The sequence below is a fragment of the Rhinatrema bivittatum genome, chromosome 2 (genome assembly GCF_901001135.1).
Source record: "Rhinatrema bivittatum chromosome 2, aRhiBiv1.1, whole genome shotgun sequence".
Taxonomy (NCBI): Eukaryota; Metazoa; Chordata; class Amphibia; order Gymnophiona; family Rhinatrematidae; genus Rhinatrema; species Rhinatrema bivittatum.
This window is the reverse complement of record NC_042616.1, coordinates 569,914,573-569,934,864: the sequence shown is the minus strand read 5'-3', so window position 1 is coordinate 569,934,864 and position 20,292 is coordinate 569,914,573. Positions and strand designations below refer to the sequence as shown.

The window sequence follows — 20,292 nt, the reverse complement described above, 5'->3', positions numbered from 1 at the left end:
AGAGTATTTGAAGCATGGTGCGACACTCATGGCACCAATCCCCATGCGACTACAATCCCTATTGTGTTGGATTTCCTGCAAGATGGACTTCAGAAGGGTCTCTCCCTCAGCTCCATCAAGGTTCAGGTGGCTGCGCTGTCTTGCTACGGTCCCAGGAGGGATGGCAAGACCATTGCCAAGCACCCAGATGTTTCGCGTTTCCTGAAAGAAGTCAAGCATATTCGTCCGCCACTGAAGTGGCCTGTGCCCTTATGGAACCTCAACCTTGTTTTGGATTTCCTCGCGGGATCCACCTTCAGACCCCTTCGGGGTCTGTCTCTCCATTCTCTAACCTTGAAGATGGTGTTCTTGCTGGCTGTATGTTCAGCACGCCGCATCTCAGAGCTACAAGCACTGTCCTGCCGTGATCCCTTTCTCAGAATCACTCCTGAGGCTATCCATCTTCGGACGGTTCCCTCCTTTCTATCTAAAGTGGTTTCACAGTTTCATCTTAACCAAACCATATCCTTGCCTACAACGGCGGGTTTGAAGAAATCTGAAGAAGGGCATTTATTACGCCATCTCGACATTGTCAGATTGCTGCCCAGATATCTGGAAGTGACACAAGAAGTACAAAAGACGGACCATCTGTTCGTCCTTCACAGAGGGAAACGACAAGGGGAAGCGGCCTCTCGGCCCACCATCGCCCGCTGGATTAAAGAAGTTATCAGAGCAGCTTACGTGGAGGCTGGGAAGTCTCCGCCTCTACAAGTCAAGGCTCATTCTACCAGAGCACAAGCGGCATCCTGGGCAGAATCCAGGATGCTGTCGCCTGCTGAAATCTGTAAAGCGGCGACGTGGTCCTCCCTCCATACCTTTTCCAGGTTCTACCGTCTGGATGTCCAGGCCAGGGAGGACTCAGCATTTGCGAGGGCGGTACTACATGGTCCTCAGGCAGCCTCCCGCCCAGGCTGGGAGTAAAGCTTTTGTACATCCCATTTGTTCTGAGTCCATCTGACTACACGCCAGGAAATGTTGAGATTACTTACCTGATAATCTCCTTTTCCTTAGTGTAGACAGATGGACTCAGCATCCCGCCCAGCTGCCTGTGCACATGGGTTTCACCGATTTAAGGTAAGCCATGTCATCTGTTTCCATAAGAGCGTACACTCTACCAGGTGTTAACGCCTTCCGGTTGGGAATGCTGGCGGTCTCCAGCTACTATCAATCGGTCAGGGGAATCCTGTTTCACTGAGCGTCAGTACACACATCCATAACAGCTTTTGCAAGGAAGATTACTAAGTTGCTACGCTTCTTGTGGGGGTATATATATACACCCGTGCTGACGTCAGATCCGTCTCCAACTGCTAGCACGAGCATACTATACCCATTCGTTCTGAGTCCATCTGTCTACACTAAGGAAAAGGAGATTATCAGGTAAGTAATCTCAACATTTGACGTGGCCGCTATGTCTCTTCAGATTGCGGCCTGCTGCACCGTGGTGACACGCACCTGCTTATCCCAGGCCAGGAACAGCACCCCGGGAGATATTCTGGACCCAGCGCTATCCTTTCTAACGGACGCAGCCTCAGACCTCGTACGCACAGCGGCCAGAGGAGTATCATCTGCGGTGGCGGCCAGGAGACAGGTCTGGCTCAGAAGCTGGTCGGCCGACCCATCTTCCAAAACACGCCTCACAAGGCGTGTTTTGGAAGATGGGTCGGCCCTTCAAAGGAACACTTCTGTTCGGCAGCGATTTAGAAAAGATGGCGGGCAAATGGGGCGAATCCCCAGTACCGCGCCTCCCGGAAGACAAGTCAAGGAGAGCCCAGCAGCAGCCTTCCAGGGCCGCCAGGGGCAGAAGCTCGCAGCGCTTCAACCCATACAGGAGCAGCTACCAGGCGCCCCGCCCTCCGGTCAGGAACCAGTCCTTTCGGAACAAGCACCACAAGAGGGGAAACAGCTCGGGCTCAGGGCCCGGCCGCGCTCCGCAATGAGAATCAGCCGACCCATCCAAGGGAAGCCATAGGGGGCAGACTGGCCCTATTCTACCAAAGATGAGTCGAGATAACTTCGGACAAGTGGGTGCTAGCCATCATCCGGGAAGGGTACTACCTGGACTTCATACGCACCCTCCCCAGACAAGTTTGTGGAGTCCCCCTGCCATGACCCCACCAAAAAGGTGGCAGTGGAAGTTACACTGGCCAGGCTACTGAACCTCGAGGACATAACTCTGGTACCTCCTCAGGAGATAAACTCTGGTCATATTCCGTATATTTTCTCGTTCCCAAGAAAGAGGGAACGTTCTGACCAATCCTGGACCTCAAATCCGTAAACTGATACCTGAAGGTCCCCCGCTTCTGCATGGAAACCCTGAGATCCGTAATAAAGGCAATACAGCCGGGAGAGTTCCTCACCTCCCTGGACCTGTCAGAGGCGTACCTGCACATCCCAATTCATCAGGAACACCAGCATTACCTATGTTTCAAGATCCTGGGCCATCACTACCAGTTCCGGGCCCTACCCTTCGGGCTAGCCACAGCACCACGGACGTTCACCAAGGTGATAGTGGTAGTGGTGGCAATACTGCGGAAGGAAGGAGTCCTCGTACATCCTTACTTGGACGACTGGCTGATCAGGGCAAAGTCACCAGAGGAAAGCATCCAATCAACCAACAGTCAAGTCTCTACTGGAGAGCCTCGGATGGGTGGTCAACACGAACAAGAGTTCCCTGCAGCCCTCACAATCGTTGGAGTACCTGGGGGTCCACTTCGACACCAAAGAAGACAAAGTCAGCCTGACTCCTACAAGGAGATCAAAACTGTGGAACCGGTTACAATCCTTGATGAGCGACCCTCGCCCCACGGCATGGGATTACCTGCAGGCCCTAGGGCTGATGGCATCCACACTGGAAGTGGTCCCCTGGGCAAGGGCCCACATGAGACCTCTACAACATTCACTGCTGTCCCGTTGGAACCCACGGTCGCACAACTACACCGTACGCTTAGTCCTCCCGGGCACAGTTCGGACCAAACTACACTGGTGGCTGCAGCCCAGCCACTTGAACAGAGGCTCAAGACTATCATCCCCAACCTGGACTCTGCTAACTACAGATGCCAGCCTATGTGGATGGGGAGCACACTGCGAGGAATTAACCGCCCAAGGGCAGTGGAACACAGAAGAGGCAGGATGGAACATCAATCGCCTAGAAGCGCGGGCAGTCAGACTCGCCTGCCTGCGGTTCGCCCAAAGACTCCGAGGCAAAGCGGTCAGGGTGATGTCCGACAAAGCCACAACGGTTGCCTACATCAACAGACAAGGGGGAACCAGAAGCCAACAGGTGTCACTGGAGATAAACCCACTGATGGCATGGGCGGAAGCAAATCTACAGGAGATAGCCGTCGCCCACATCGCCGGGAAGGACAATATCACGGCGGACTTCCTCAGCAGAGAAAGTCTAGACCCAGGAGAATGGAAGCTCTCTCCCGCAGCCTTCCAGATGATAGTAAACCGGTGGGGAACACCGGAAATGGACCTTCTGGCGAACAGAACCAACGCCCAAGTACCCAGATATTTCAGCCGCAAGCGGGATCTACAATCCCAAGGGATCGATGCCCTGGTACAGGCCTGGCCATGGGGGACCCTACTATACGCCTTCCCGCCGTGGCCCCTCTTGGGCGCAATCATTCACAAGATACAGCTACACAAGGGACTAGTTCTTCTGGTGGCCTCGGATTGGCCAAGAAGACCGTGGTACGCAGATATGAGAAGACTGCTGGCAGGGAATCCTCTACCCCTGCCCCCTCTCAGGGACCTGCTACAACAGGGCCCGATCTCCACGAGGACCCAGCTCAATTCTCTCTTACGGTCTGGACATTGAGAGGGCTCGCCTGAAGAAGAGCGGTTACTCAGGGGCGGTAATAGACACCCTCCTCCGAGCATGCAAGTTCTCCACATCGTTAACATACATAAGGATCTGGAGAATCTTTGAAGCCTGGTGCGAAGATCACGACATCAAGACATGTTCACTTAAAGTTCCCGTGATGCTGGAGTTCCTACAGAGCGGACTCCAAAAACGACTGTCCCTCAACGCCATCAAGGTACAGGTGGCAGCACTGGCATGCTTTGGCACCAGGGGCAAGAGCAATAGCCTAGCATCTCACCCGGATGTGTCACGTTTCCTGATAGGAGTCAAACACATTCGTCCACCTCTGAAGTGGCCGGTACCTCTGTGGAATCTCAACCTCATCTTGGACTTCCTATCGGGAACCACCTTCAGACCTCTTCGAGGGTTATCACTCCATCAGCTGACCCTGAAGATTGTCTTCCTACTGGCAGTTTGTTCCGCGCGACGCATATCTGAACTACAAGTGCTGTCTTGCCGTGAACCCTTCCTTAGGTTCACTCCGGGATCCATCCAGCTGCGCACGGTACTGTCATTCCTTCCCAAAGTGGTCTCCCACTTCCATCTGTACCAGACCATCTCACTCCCGTCGGCGGGAGCCCTGAAGAATTCGGAAGAAGCCCGTAGTCTACGTCACCTCAACGTTGGCAGAATCCTTTCCAGACACCTGGAAATGTCAGAACCCATACGGAAGATGGACCACCTTTTCGTCCTTCACAGCGGGAAAAGACTAGGGGAAGCAGCCTCGCGGGCAACCCTAGCCCGATGGATCAAGGAAGTCATCAAGGCGGCCTACATAGAAGCAGGGAAACCTTCGCCTCTACAGATTCGACCAGAGCCCAGGCAGCATCCTGGGCAGAAACAAAAATGATGTCACCCGCCGAGATTTGCAGGGCGGCGACATGGTCCTTCATCCATACCTTCTCCAGATTCTACCGTCTGGATGTTCAGGCCCGGGAGGACACGGCATTTGCAAGGGCAATACTGAATGGGTCACAGGCAGCCTCCCACCCGGTTCAGAAGTAGCTTTTATACATCCCATTGGTTCTGAGTCCATCTGCTACACGCTAGGAAATGGAGAAATTACTTACCTGATAATTTCATTTTCCTTAGTGTAGACAGATGGACTCAGCAGCCCGCCCTTGGCTGCCTTCACGCAATGGTATTGTAAATGATTCAAGGGTAAGCCTCCTTTTCGTTTACCTAGGTCTCCACCCGGCTGGGTGTCGATGCTTTCCGGTTGAGCTCCCTGGCGATCTCCAGCTATACCCAATCGACCAGTTCAAATTAATCCAGTTAATCAAGTTATAACGTGTATATAGTTACGAAGTTATACAAGTTAATCAAATTAACCAATCGGTCAGTCAAACATATATCCACAATGCTTTGCAAGGAAGAATACTGAGGATCTGCACTTCCTGCAGGGGTATATGTACTAGGGGCTGACGTCAGATTGAAATCTGATCAGTCTCCAACTGCTAGAACAAGTACACTATACCCATTGGTTCTGAGTCCATCTGTCTACACTAAGGAAAAAGAAATTATCAGGTAAGTAATTTCTCCATTGTTTTCACTGGGATTCTTATGGCTACTAGAATTCTGCACTACTTGTCAGGATTCTCAAATGATGTAACTCTATACTTGGTATTCTCTAGCTTTTCTGTTGTAAATGGAATTCTGCTGTATAAAAATGCAGATTAATTTAGTATTTCATCCTTTTAACTTTACACTTTTTTTTTTTTTTACATTTTGTATAGCACTACCAGGTGTGCACAGCACTTTATAGACACACATAATTAGACCATACTTGTTTCTTAAAGCTTACCAGTTAATATAGACAAACAAGAAGCACAGACAAAATAAATACAGGCCTATCCAGTACCGAGCGGTAGGAAGAGCTGCGTTAGTGCCTACGGCACCCGCGGTTGGTAGGGAGGGGTCTTTGAGTTAATACAGCAGGGCCAGCTGCAAGGGGGTAAAGCCTCTTGAATCTGTAAGAAGAAGTAGCCCATGGGTGAGTTAAGCAAGTCATGTGCAAGAGTAATTAGGTTCATGTTTTAAAAGGAACCTCAGGGATGTGTTAGGCTGAATTTGAATCTGGCAAGAGAGAAGAGAATATGGCACACATGTTCAGGAAAGCTATTCCATACACTTGGCACAGTGAGCTGGAATCCTCAGTCGAGTTTTAGGAGGGAATAGATAAGAGTAGCTTGTCTGGGAAGAGGAGAATATGGGGAAATAAGAGGAAAGGCATTGAGGCTTTGCAGAGCAAATACATGTGTAGACAATTACAAGTAATTTGAGTTTTATGTGAAAGCAGACAGTGCCATCTTTAAATAGTATGACTAACAATTTTTGCATAGATGTAAGCAAAATACATAGTTTGATATAAAATAGAACGATATATTGAATTTTTGCTTAACTAGTTTGAAACAATTTTTAGGTTGTACTCTGATCAAACTTTTTAATTAGTGATGGATATAGCATTCACATGTTTTGTTTCTGTAATCTGTCAGGTGGAAGCACATCAACTGAACAAGTAAAACTCTCAAATACCACGAATAGAATGTTGACGTTTGAACTGTCTTGGCCAGCTCACTGTCTTACTATTACACCTCAACATGGGACTATTGAACCTCAGTAAGTGTTCTTTTTATAAAACATTGTAGCATAATAGTTTTATATCAGTTATTTGGAGTTGCCAGTAAATTTGCTTCTTCATGTTGTACTGATATACTGTATTGGGTAAGTATCTGTTTTTAGACTCAATTTTAATACCTTGAGGCTTGAAATTACCAGTTTTTTATGGCAGCCTAGTTATAAATTGGACAAAAATAACTGAGGTTTCACAAGACCAAATTAAAATTCATATTAGAAGAGGGTGACTGGTTACATTCTTCATAGGAGAGCCTTTAGAGGATGGAAGGATAAGGAGTTTTGTTTTGTTTTAATCTTATGTTTATTGATTTATAAATAATTACAAAGCATTTCCATCTTTGTACAGAAAACAAGAAATCAAACATTATTCAGTTACCATAATAAAAATATTTCAAGAAATCAAAAATCTTATTTAGTCCCCAAATATTTTTAGGGGGGAAGGGTACTTAGGAAATTACGTTGGAAGCTTGATTATACAATTTTTCCAAACAAATAATCAAGGAAACAGACCAATAACTTGCACTAGTCATACCCATTTTACTATGCTAGGTAGTTGAACCATCAGTGGGCGTTGATGTCATCATCACCCTTCTATGGGAATTGAGCCACACTTTCAGTTGTTCAGGGATGAAGAACACATATGTATTACTATTATATTTGATGATACACTTACAGGGGTATCTAAGCTGATATATAGCCCCCAACTCTCTAGTTTCTTGGTGCAATGCCAGGAAACCCTTCCTCCTTTCCTGCGTGGTCTTTGCCAGATCAGGAAAGATCTGGACAAATTGGCCCATAAAGTTGACCCCCATGTATTAGAAATAGTTCCTCATAATTACACTCATATCTTGTTCATAAATAAAAGAAATCAGTAGAGTAGCTCTTTTGATGATCTCAGCAGTAGAGGATTCAAGAAAGTCAGATTCCCTAAATCCATTTGATTCTGAATCTTTCTTTCTCTGGGACGAGTAAAAGGCAAAAAATAAACTTTATTGAAGGATGGAATGTCTTCAAAGGGAATCTGTAATATTTCATTAAGGTATCTTTGCAAAGTTACTCTTGGTTGTTCCCCCACTATTTTGGGGAAGTTTAACAACCTTAAGTTAAGCTTTCTCAACCGATTCTCCAAAAGCTCTGTTTTTTAATTCACGATAATACAGTCCTGAATTGTAACTGAAATGTAACTCTTTCATTTGATTTTCAAGAGTATTTATTTATTTGTCAAGTTTTATATACCGTCATTTGGTATTGCCATTAGAACGGTTTACAAGATTCGATTGGTATAGGACGAATTACATAAGTGGAGCATGGATCATAACGGTTTACAAGATTCAATCGTATAGGACGAATTACATAAGCGGAGCATGTATCATAAAAGAGTCAATCACATGTATGATTAGTTATATTATATTGGATTGCTCAGTCATTCTTTTATCCTGTTCAAGGGTTTCTATTTCCAACCTTGCTGAGATCTGAGTAATTTGATTCATACAACCTTGTAGGGCCAAATTTTGATGGGCCATCAATTCCCATAGGGAATCCAATGTTACCACAGCGGGTTTACTAGGGGGAGTCAGCTCAACCCGTTGTTCTTTTACTGTCGGGAAAATCAACGAAGAAACAGTTGAAGTAGGAATCAATTCAGGCTTACCATTGCTGGTATCGCCTGATTTTAGAATTGTCCACCGATATCAGGGCTGTACCTCCTCCTTGTATTGTTTCTCCTCTTTCGATACCTGCCGTTATTGCTCCCTCCATGGCTGCCTCTGGGCCTGTGGCTCCTGGCATCTCCGTTGCAGTTTCCACCGGCAGGTTTGTCGAAATCGCTTGTGGAATCCTAGGCGTGGAAGGGCTCAGTGAAAGGTCCCCAGGTGAGCTGGCTGCTTCCTTGCCTTCCTCACCAGCGGGGCACGGGCTCCTCCCAATTTTGATAGATGCGAGTGCACTTGGCGATGGTTCTTTGTCCCAAGGGGAGTGGAGTGTTAGAGGGATATACCCTCACTTTCCCCTTTCTTTTTGGGGGCATGTTAGGCAGCGAATTTCGTCCTTAGTAAGAAACTTCTGCAGGAGTTCCGAGTCAACGCTGCTGGCAAGCGGCCATCTTTCTGTTGCTACTGATGGAAAGAAAAGATTTGTTGCAGTTTTTCTAACATGTTAATACTAAATCACTTTGTTTAAAAAAAGTAAGTAGATTACGATGATCTGGTAATTTAAAATGTCAAATTACCTTCAGAGCTCCTGCCTTGGCTCTGCAATTGAAATGGCTGTTTAATATAAAGAAGTGCAAGGTGTATAATATGCATATAGTAAAATTTATATTGTAGACACATGGTTAAATCTGGCCATATTTGAACATTGTGAATGGAACAGTAATATTGCATTATTTAGTCTAAAGAGAAAACAATTTTAGACCATCTGAGAAAGCCAGGATGCTGATTTGGACTAAGCTGTCTTGTTACATATAATTATATAGTTGATTAAATAGAAAAGAAGACTTAATATCCATGGAGTCCAACTTCTTGTAGCTACCTAATTGCTTTCTATATATTTTAATTGAAAAAGGCTAAAAATTCTCTTCAGTTCTACAGTGCAGTGAAGTTTTTCTTGACAATACACTGAAATCACTACATCAATACTTTTTCTTCATCTAATATCCTCATATTTACTGATTATGTTCCTCCAAAAAACATATTCACTTTTCTTTTTGATAGCTGTGGTTATGATGGTCTCTGTTGGAAATTGTTACATAATTTAACCACCTTCTTAGTAACTAAGTCCTTCCTCGGAAAGTAGCCTTACCTGAGCAAGTACCCATTTATTTGTTCCTGGAATCTAAAGGAAGCGGTGTTAAAGCATAGCATTGGTCCATAAACTTTGATAGTATGTTCCCCCAAAATATGTTCTAGATCTCCAGTCACCCTTCCCCTACAGAATTTTCTTCACCTCTTTTCTATTTTGGGTGTTATAGCTATATGAAATAGAGCTCAACCATGCATCTTGTGTGTCAAGTGCCAGTGTTTCACTTGGCAGCTGTAGACTGTCAATGGATGGTAGTTCTGACCCATGGGAGGTGGATCCTGAGGCTGTATCCCCTGGATGCTTGCTGGTTCTCATCAGTAACTTTCTCTGTGGCAGGCCCCTCTTTGTCCATCAGCTGTTGATCACCTGAAAAAATAACAAGATATATCTGAGCCAGGAACTGAGACTCTAGTACATCGTTTGACATCCCTCCCCCCCAGCCAAGCCCTTTTCACCCTGCGAAACATTCCCTGCTATACTCACCTGTTCCATCTGGAGCATCCATATCCGTGCCGCCAGTATAGACAACCTCAAAAGAGGTCTGCTGAAGAGTCCTCTGAACCAGGTCCTCAACCATCGCAAGCTGTACTTTGCATGATGGGCCTCCTCCCATTTACACTTGGACCTCACTGAGTGCCAGCTTGGCCTTGACAACTGCCCTGATAGTCCTGCCAGTGATGCTTCAGCTAATCCACTGTCCTAATCATCACTGATGTTCCTCTTGTTCTTAGAGAATTTCTTCTGAGTGAAGACCGGTTAGCCTGACTTCAGTGCCAGGAAAAATAGTGGAAAGTGTTCTAAACATCAAAATCACAGAACATATAGAAAGACATGGTTTAATGGAACAAAGTCAGCATGGCTTTACCCAGGGCAAGTCTTGCCTCACAAATCTGCTTCACTTTTTTGAAGGAGTTAATAAACATGTGGATAAAGGTGAACCGGTAGATGTAGTATACTTGGATTTTCAGAAGGCGTTTGACAAAGTTCCTCGTGAGAGGCTTCTAGGAAAAGTAAATAGTCATGAGATAGGTGGCGATGTCCTTTCGTGGATTGCAAACTGGCTAAAAGACAGGAAACAGAGAGTTGGATTAAATGGACAATTTTCTCAGTGGAAGGGAGTGGACAGTAGAGTGCCTCAGGGATCTGTATTGGGACCCTTACTTTTCAATATATTTATAAATGACTATTGCAATTCTTTATTATTAGGTATCCCATCAGCACATACGAAACCGCTTCAAATGGTTCAAAATACGGCAGCCAGATTTCTAACAAACACAAGGAGAAGAGAGCACATCTCCCCAATCCTTACACTGGCTGCCAAACCATTTCAGAATACTATATGTCAATCACCATAATTTACAAAGCTATCCAACAAATCGCTCCTCTCAACCTACAAATCCCTTTTATAAAGCATACATCCTCCAGACCCATAAGAGAGTACTACAAAGATTCTCTTCAGGTACCTTATTCCAAAACTTCCCTCCACATAACTTACAGAGACAGGGTTTTCTCCACAGCAGGACCCACTCTCTGGAACTCCATACCAACGGAGCTAAGACAGGAACCCTGCTTCCCGACATTCAGGAAAAGACTCAAAACATGGCTTTTCAAACAAGCCTTCCCAGACTCAGATTAAACCCAATATTTTCCGACAAACAACCTCCAAGCAACAACTTTCTTTTTACAACCAATTTTGCAACCAACCCTAAGCATTACCAACATCCAGAATTTCATTACTTCTGATCTCTTCCATCTTGTTAAAAACTACATCTATGTGAACTGAACAATTCATTGTAAATCACCCACTTCCCTGCTTGGTAATTCTACCATTTTCGGGTTAATATACTATGTTAAAGTTACTATCTTCTCTTCTTCTTGCTCCTAGTTGTAAGCCTCCTTGTTTTATTGTAACTGCATCTATTGTATGTTTAGTACATATTATCCCGTTCTCTGTTCCGGTTATCACCCCACTGTTTATTGTAAACCGGCTTGATGTGATATTTTCACGAATGCCGGTATAGAAAAAAATCTAAATAAATAAATAAATGATCTGGAAAGAAATAAGATGAGTGAGATAATCAAATTTGCAGATGACACAAAATTGTTCAGAGTAGTTAAATCACAAGCAGATTGTGATAAATTGCAGGAAGACCTTGTGAGACTGGAAAATTGGGCATCCAAATGGCAGATGAAATTTAATGTGGATAAGTGCAAGGTGATGCATATAGGAAAAATAACCCATGCTATAATTGCACAATGTTGGGTTCCATATTAGGTGCTACAACCCAAGAAAGAGATCTAGGCGTCATAGTGGATTACACATTGAAATAGTCTGTTCAGTGTGCTGCGGCAGTCAAAAAAGCAAACAGAATGTTGGGAATTATTAGAAAGGGAATGGTGAATAAAACGGAAAATGTCATAATGCCTCTGTATCGCTCCATGGTGAGACCGCACCTTGAATACTGTGTACAATTCTGGTCGCCGCATCTCAAAAAAATATAATTGCGATGGAGAAGGTACAGAGAAGGGCTACCGAAATAAGGGGAACAGGTTCCCCTCTGAGGAAAGACTAAAGAGGTTAGGACTTTTCAGCTTGGAGAAGAGACGGCTGAGGGGGGATATGATAGAGATGTTTAAAATCATGAGAGGTCTAGAACGGGTAGATGTGAATCGGTTATTTACTCTTTCGGATAGTAGAAAGACTAGGGGGCACTCCATGAAGTTAGCATGGGGCACATTTAAAACTAATCGGAGAAAGTTCTTTTTTACTCAACACACAATTAAACTCTGGAATTTGTTGCCAGAGGATGTGGTTAGTGCAGTTAGTATAGCGGTGTTTAAAAAATGATTGGATAAGTTCTTGGAGGAGAAGTCCATTACCTGCTATTAAGTTCACTTAGAGAATAGCCACTGCCATTAGCAATGGTAACATGGACTAGACTTAGTTTTTGGGTACTTGCCAGGTTCTTATGGCCTGGATTGGCCACTGTTGGAAACAGGATGCTGGGCTTGATGGACCCTTGGTCTGACCCAGTATGGCATTTTCTTATGTTCTTATGACGTCATCCGCTTCCGATATTTAAAGGTCTCTGATATCGCTACTAGTTGAGTTAGCAATGGATTACCCTGCCTCCTTGGAATTATCAGAGGTACCCGCTCCTCGGGGGCCTCGCTCTTTCTCTTTGCCTTTCAGGTTACGGATAGGAACCGGTACTTGCTCCTCAAAGGCCCTCGTTCCTGACTATCTGCTGATTCTTTTCTGCCTGGAAGTCATCATTATCTACATCATTGTGAGTTACCATTGCTCTCTCAGAGCTTTCCCTGGATCCAGGTACTCGCTCCTCAAGAACCTATCCTTTCCAGCTCCTGAGCTCCCTGAGACCAATATGTGAGTGTTATCATCTAGTTCTGTTTATGAACTCTGCATACCCTGCCTACTCACTGTCTACAGTTTCTCAACAGCTCAGCCATCCAAGGATCGCTGTTACAGTATCTGAGGGACTTCAGCCCTGCCGGGCATTTCAGCTCACTACTTCCACCTCTGGTGGTTTCAAGACCTGTTTAATAAAAGAACTAGTGTGTGTCTGTCTCCATACTCTAAGCCTAGCTGGTGGTCCATCTCGGGATCTTCCCCCCGGGGGCATGGTCATCTGCCACCGGCCCAAGGATCCACCTACTACTATCTCCTGCAGTCTATAACAACAGATTGCTAAGTCCGCCTACGGAATAATCAGATTAATACTCCTATCTGATTGCTCCTCCCATCAGCATAGCGGATCATGACAGCTTCACCTCAAGCCTCCACTGCATCCTCCGGCCCCTTCTTGGGACCTCAACCTGGTTTTAGGAAGGCTCATGAAACCACCATTCGAGCCTCTCCAATCCTTTGAATTTCGCTATCTCACATGGAAAGTGATTTTCCTTTTGGCAATCACTTTGGCTTGCAGAGTTAGTGAGTTACAGGCCTTAGTTACCTATCCGCCTTACACTAAACTTCTGCAAGACTGGGCAATATTCCACACTCACCCTAAGTTCTTGCCTAAGGTAGTGTCAGAGTTTTATCTCAATCAATCCATTGTACTACCTACCTTTTTTCCCAGGCCCCATTCCAATCCAGGAGAGCAGGCTCTGCATACCCTTGACTGTAAACGGGCTCTAGCATTGTACCTAGACCATACAGCTGCCCACAGGAAAAGCACTCACTTGTTTGTCTCTTTCCAGTCCACCAAATTGGGGCAGCCTGTGGATAAGCAGACTGTCTCCTCCTAGTTAGCGGACTGCATATCCTTTTGCTATCAGCAGTCAGGCATTCAGGCATTCCACTTCAAGACCGTGTTAAAGCACACTCTGTGAGGGCCATGTCGACTTCAGTAGCACACCTACGATCGGTGCCGCTTCCTGACATTTGCAGGGCTGCCACTTGGAGTTCTCTCCATATCTTTACAGCCCACTATTGCTTGGACAAAGCCGGAAGACAAGATTCCACCTTTGGCCAATCTGCCCTGCGTAACCTATTCACAACTTGACGTACCAACACCCTTCCACCTGCCTGTTAGGGTTCAAGATGCCCTCTACCAAATTCTTCCCCAGTTGTTGTGCCTGTTGCAAGTCTTGGGTACATTTGGTGCATACTCGGTCATCCTCAGCTCGGTACTCACCCATATGTGAGGACTACTATCCTACTTGTCCAGTGAGAAAGCAAATGTTGCTTACCTGTAACAGGTGTTCTCACAGGACAGCAGGATGTTAGTTCTCATGCAACCCGCCCACCGCCCCGCGGTGTTGGGTTCGTTATGTTTCTTATTTTATTTTTCGGCACTTCCTGTAGCTTTTTAAACAAGACTGAAGGGGGACCTCTGTTGGCTGCAGATTTAGTGCCATGCTGGGCATGCCCAGTAGGGGCCAGTCAAAGTTCTAGAAACTTTGACAAAAGTGTTCCATGATTGGGCTCCATCCTGTGATGTCACCCATATGTGAGGACTAGCATCCTGCTGTCCGGTGAGAACACCTGTTACAGGTAAGCAACATTTGCTTTCTTAAATCTGATCCCCGTTCCATTTTTTGAAATGTTCTTTTGGCTAGAATAGTCTTTCACCTCACCTTTTAATCATGCCAGCAGTCATTTGGCCTTCCTTCTGCCTTTCTTTAATGCATGGAATCTGTCAGGGCATATGGTATTTTCAGACAATGATCATGCGTGATGTAAAGTTTTAATAATTGCAGTTACTTCTTTAAATATTTTCCTGATCATTTTCTTCATTTTATTATAGTCTCTGTTTTGATAGCTAAATGCTATTACAGTAAATTTCCTTAGTGTCCTCCTTCCAGTTTTTACATCATATTTGATCATGTTATGATCACTGTTGCCAAGTTGCCCTAACACAATTACCTCTCTCACCAAATGTTGTGTTCCACTAAGGATTATGTCTAAAACAGTTCCACCTCTTTTCAGCTCCTATATCAGCTACTCCATGAAGCAGTCCTTTATTTAATCTTTTTTTTATATTTATTTATATTCCACTGTTCGGCACTTCAAAGCAGATTATATTCAAGTACTGTGGGTATTTCCCTGTCCTCAGAAGGCTCACAATCTAAGTTTGTACCTGAAGCTACGGAGAACAAAGTGACTTTCCCAAGGTCACAAAGAAAGGCAGTAGGGTTTGAGCCCTGGTTTTGTAGCCTGCTGCTCTAACCATTTGGCTACTACTCCACTCCACATCTAGAAACTTTGCCTCCTTAGCATGTCCTGAAATTACATTTACCCAATCAATACTTGGGTAATTGGAATCACTCATTATTACATTTTTCGATGGTGACGGATTTTCATCAGTGCCCTGACTGTCCGAGGACTATGTCAATCACGGGCCCTCATCTGGTCTGTGTTTTATGCCTCGGACCGTCGCACGGCGTGGAGACGTGTACCGATTGTGCTCAAATGCCCCGAAGGGCCGTAAGGCACGGTTAGAAAAGATGGCACTGTTATTCCATCGCCCTTCTCCTCAGGTACCATCGACCCGATCCTCGCTGAAGCATTGACATCGCTCCGAGGCCGAAGACTTCCGATCGCTGTCCCAGTCCTCGGTGTCTGTCATCAATGCCGGAATCGGGGAAAGCGGACTGCCGAGAGAAGCACCGACATAAACATCGAAGGCCGGTGCCTTCCGCTTCTGCTATGTCGGTGGAGCCATCGACTGAACCACCGATGAAAAAGACCCAGACTGAGGAGCATCCCATGCCCTCCAAGCCGGATGCACCGAGGCGTCCCACGCCTTCAGTAGAAAGGGCTACCGAGACTCCACCGGTACAAGTGGACCCTCCGGTACTGCCCGTGATGCCTCCCACTCCGGACCTGGGGCTCACCACGCCAGCGTTCCAAGAGGAATTGCACTGGATGGTGCAAGAGGCTGTGGTCCAGGCAATCCAAACCTACCGCGACCACCGCCAGCACCGGTGCCTCTGCCAGAACCAGCACCAATGCCTCTGGTGCTGCTGCCTCTCCTGGACAAGCTGGATCTGCTCATCGGTGCCCTGCCAGGGGCTCCTAGATAATCACCGTTACCGATGATTCCATCGACGCCCATCCCACTGTCATCTGGAGAAGACGATATGTCAATGCCGGAGCCTGTTCCGGGGCCATCGGGACTTCCACCATTGAGATCACTGGTTAAGTCCCCGATGCCGTCGGTGCCTGTGCATCTGTTGCCGATGCCATACTTCGATTTCTCGTTGCTGAGACCAGATCGATGCAGACACCGCTGCCTGTCAAACCTCGCTCTCTGACTGGAGAACATCCCATTGGACCGCCGAGGGATGCAGGAGATCAACCCTATGATCCCTGGACGGATGATTCATCCAATTCCCAGAATTCAACGGAGGTTCCGTCAGAGCCATCTCCTCTAGATGAAAGGCACAATTCTCCGCCGGAAGACCTCTTCTTTATTAGTTTTATAAAGGAGATAGCGGAGACTATCCCATTCCAACCGCAGACGGAAGAGGATTCCAGGCATAAATGCTAGAAGTGCTGCAATTCCTGGATACCCCAAAGGAAATCATGTCCGTCCCAGTTCATGAGGTGCTGCAGGACCTGATGCAGCGTAACTGGGAGCATCCTGGGTTGGTTCCTCCAGTGAACCGTAAGACGGACACTATTTACCTGGTCCAGTTTTTCTCAGGATTTCAGAAGACGCAGCTAGCTCATCAGTCGTTAGTGGTGGAATCCGCCCAAAAGAAGTCCAAGCGTCCAAAACCCCATTCCTCAGCGCCACCTGGGAAGGAGCAGAAATTCCTTGACGCTTTAGGCTGCAGGATTTTTCATGGGGCTATACTTATTTTTATTTTTATTTATTTATTTATTTACGATTTTTATATACCGATGTTCATTTCAAAAAGAGATATCACATCGGTTTACAATAAGGTACAATAGGTAATTCACTATCCCCTAAAAGGGCTTACAATCTAAAATTTTTGTACCTGAGGCTAAGAGATTACAAAAATAAAATCAAAGTTCTTAACAATTAAGCAAAAGGTATAACAAGGAGCATATTAAACAAATAACTCAAAGGGTTGCATTATATATGACCCAGTACACCCGTAACCTGTTTAAACAGCTACAGGAGTTTGGAGAGCCCCTTCCAGAACAGCTTCAAGACCAGCTGAATTCCATAATAAAGAAGGGATTCAACGCGAGAAAAGATGAGGTCCGCTCAGCATACGATGTCTTCGACACAGCCTCCCGTTTATCTGCGGCTGGTATCAGCACCCGCCGTTGAGCTTGGCTGAAATCCTCTGATTTCCGTCCTGAAGTACAGGATCATTTGGCTGACCTCCCTTGCACAGGGGATAACCTGTTTGGTGACAAAATCCAAGAGATGGTAGCCCAGCTGAAAGACCATATTGAAACGCTTCGACAACTCTTAGCGGCCCAGGTGGATCTTTCAGCTCCCTCTAAGCGCCCATTACGGCGTGACACTAGACGGACGGCTTACAGGACCCGCAAATATTATCCACCGGTGTCTCGAGCTCGCCTGTCTCGGCCCTTCCACAAGTCTACACTGTGCCAGTCTCGAGCTCAGAAGGCTCAAACTCCTGCCCAATCTGCTCCTGCAGCGGGATTTTGACTTCAAACATCAGAGCAAAGACCATCCTCCATTACCCACTCTACCTGTGGGCGGCCGCCTATGCCACTTCTCCATCAAGTGGCTAAACATCACCATGGACCGCTGGGTGCAGTCTGTTGTCGCTCAAGGCTACCATCTAAATTTCCTCTCCATTCCATTGAATTCTCCACCTCGGCCGGGGTGGGCCTTTTCCGACAACCTTCACCAACTGCAGCAGGAGGTATCCTCCCTGCTGCAGGCAGATGCCATAGAACTGGTTCCTCTTTCTCAAAGAGGACACAGATTCTACTCCCGATACTTTTTAATCCCAAAAAAAGACGGGAGGAATTCGCCCGATATTAGACCTAAGGGCCTTAAACAGGCATCTGCGGAAAGAGAAATTTCGGATGGTAACCTTGGGCTCTTTGCTTCCACTTCTTCAACAGGGGGATTGGCTTTGCTCTCTAGACCTAAAAGACGCATACATGCACATTGCAATTACCCCGTCTCACAGGAAATACCTCCGCTTCCTGGTCGGGAACCAACACTTCCAGTACAGGGTCCTTCCATTCAGCCTAGTGTCAGCCCCTTGAGTTTTCACGAAGTGCCTGGCAGTAGTAGCTGCATATCTAAGAAGACTGGACACTCATGTCTATCCTTACCTAGACAACTGATTGCTGAGATCTTAGTCATCGGAAGGAGTTCTTCACTCCCTCCACCTTACAGTGCAACTACTACTCTCATTGGGGTTTCTAATCACTTATCAGAAATCTCACATGATTCCATCTCAGTTCCTCTCCTTTATCAGAACGGATCTAGACATGAGCCAAGCACGAGCTTATCTTCCCAAGGACCGAGCTCACACACTGGCGTCATTGGCGCGGAACCTACACTCTCGTCAAACCACAATGGCTCGTCATCTACTAGTCTTGCTGGGGCATATTGCATCCTCTGTCCATGTTACCCCAATGGCTCGTCTAGCCATGCGTGTAACTCAGTGGACTTTAAAGTGCCAGTGGTCACAGGCACATCATCCAGTGTCCAACATTGTCCACATCACCAGCTGACTTCTTCTCTCACTGGCATGGTGGATCCTGGAGTCCCATCTACTTCAAGGTCTACCCTTTCAAGCTCCAGAACCTCAAATAATCTTGACAAGAGATGCTTCCACTCTAGGGTGGGGAGCACATGTCAACAACCTACAGACTCAGAGAACCTGGTCAGCAGAGGAGTCACAACATCACATAAATTTTCTGGAGCTTTGAGCGATCAGATATGTTCTCTCTGCGTTTCGGGATTGTTTTTTGCAACAAAACAATCCTGATCCAGACGGACAACCAGGTAGCAATGTGGTACATCAACAAACAAGGAGGAACCAGATCCTTCCTCCTTTGTCAGGAAGTAGCACAGATTTGGGCTTTCGCTCTATCTCATGCCATGCTTCTCAGGGCGACCTACCTGGCAGGTGTGGACAATGTTCTAGTGGACAATCTCAGTTGGGAATTTCAACCCCACGAATGGTCCCTCAACCCTGTAGTTGCGGACAGTTTATTCCGGAAGTGGGGGCTCCCGACCATCGACCTGTTCGCGTCTCTGCAGAATTGCAAGGTGGACAACTTCTGCTCTCTACATCGCAGTCACAATGTTCCATCTCGGGACGCGTTCGCCCTGTCCTGGAAGGAAGGTCTCCTTTATGCCTACCCACCACTTGCTCTCATCAGCAAGACTCTTGTGAAGCTATGCATGGACATGGTTCTAATGATTCTCATAGCCCCCTACTGGCCACGTCAGGCTTGGTTTCCCATCATTCGGGATCTCTCACTGTGTCCACAGATTCCTTTAGGCTTGGACCCGTCCCTGAAAGGTTGATCCTTCAGCCTCTCAATATTTTGGAATCTGTATCTCAGGTCTTGGTAGCTTCATGAAAGCCTTCTACGAGAAGGTCTTATCATTCAAAATGGAAAAGATTTTCTTGTGTACTTCAAAGGGGTTAGATCCTTTTACCTGCCCCACGAATCACTTTTTAGACTACCTCTAGCATCTCTGAGTCGGGTTTACAAACCTCCTCTATCAGAGTGCATGTCAATGCGGTGGCTGCCTTCCATAGGGGCACGGGGGAGGTCTCTATTTTCACCCAACCCCTGGTGGTGCGCTTTATGAAGGGATTACTTCACCTGAAGCTTCCTCTTCGTCCACCGGCACCATCTTGGGACCTTAATGTGGTTTTAGCACAGCTCATGAAACCTCCGTTTGAGCCTCTCCACTCCTGCGAGCTGCGGCATATCACTTGGAAGGTCCTTTTCCTTCTGGCGTTAACATCTGCTCGCAGGATTAGTGAGCTACAGGCGCTGGTTACATGCCCTCCTTACACGAAATTTCTTCATGATCGGGTGGTCCTTCGCACTCATCCTAAATTTCTACTGAAAGTGGTGTCTGGGTTTCATTTAAATCAATCCATAGTACTACCTACTTTCTTTCCGAAGCCCCAGTCACTCCCTGCTGAGCGGGCTCTGCATTCTTTAGACTGTAAACGTGCACTTGCCTTTTATTTGGAACACACTGCTGCCCATAAGAAATCCACCCAGCTTTTTGTTTCCTTTGATAATCTTAAACTGGAAATCCCGGTCGGAAAGCAGACCCTGTCTTCTTGGTTTGCAGACTGCATTTCCTTCTGCTACCAACAAGCAGGCTTTCTGCTTCAGGACAGAGTTAAAGTGCACTCCATTAAGGGCTATGGCAACATCGGTTGCACACCTTCATTTTGTACCTCTCATTGATATCTGCAAAGCTGCAACGTGGAGTTCTCTTCATACCTTTGCAGCACACTATTGCATGGATAAGGCTTCTATCTTGGCC

General features: G+C 46.3%; 1 protein-coding gene across 3 annotated transcripts in view; it reads left to right on the top strand.

The window, feature by feature from the left end:
• The window catches only part of CEP192 (centrosomal protein 192), a 1,292,743-nt gene that overhangs the window by 1,005,836 nt on the left and 266,615 nt on the right, over nt 1–20,292 (top strand). For all 3 annotated transcript variants that reach the window (XM_029590939.1, XM_029590938.1, XM_029590940.1), the window contains one exon: nt 6,400–6,523. In XM_029590939.1, coding sequence (XP_029446799.1) covers nt 6,400–6,523 — 124 coding nt within the window. The remainder of the gene's footprint in view (nt 1–6,399; nt 6,524–20,292) is intronic.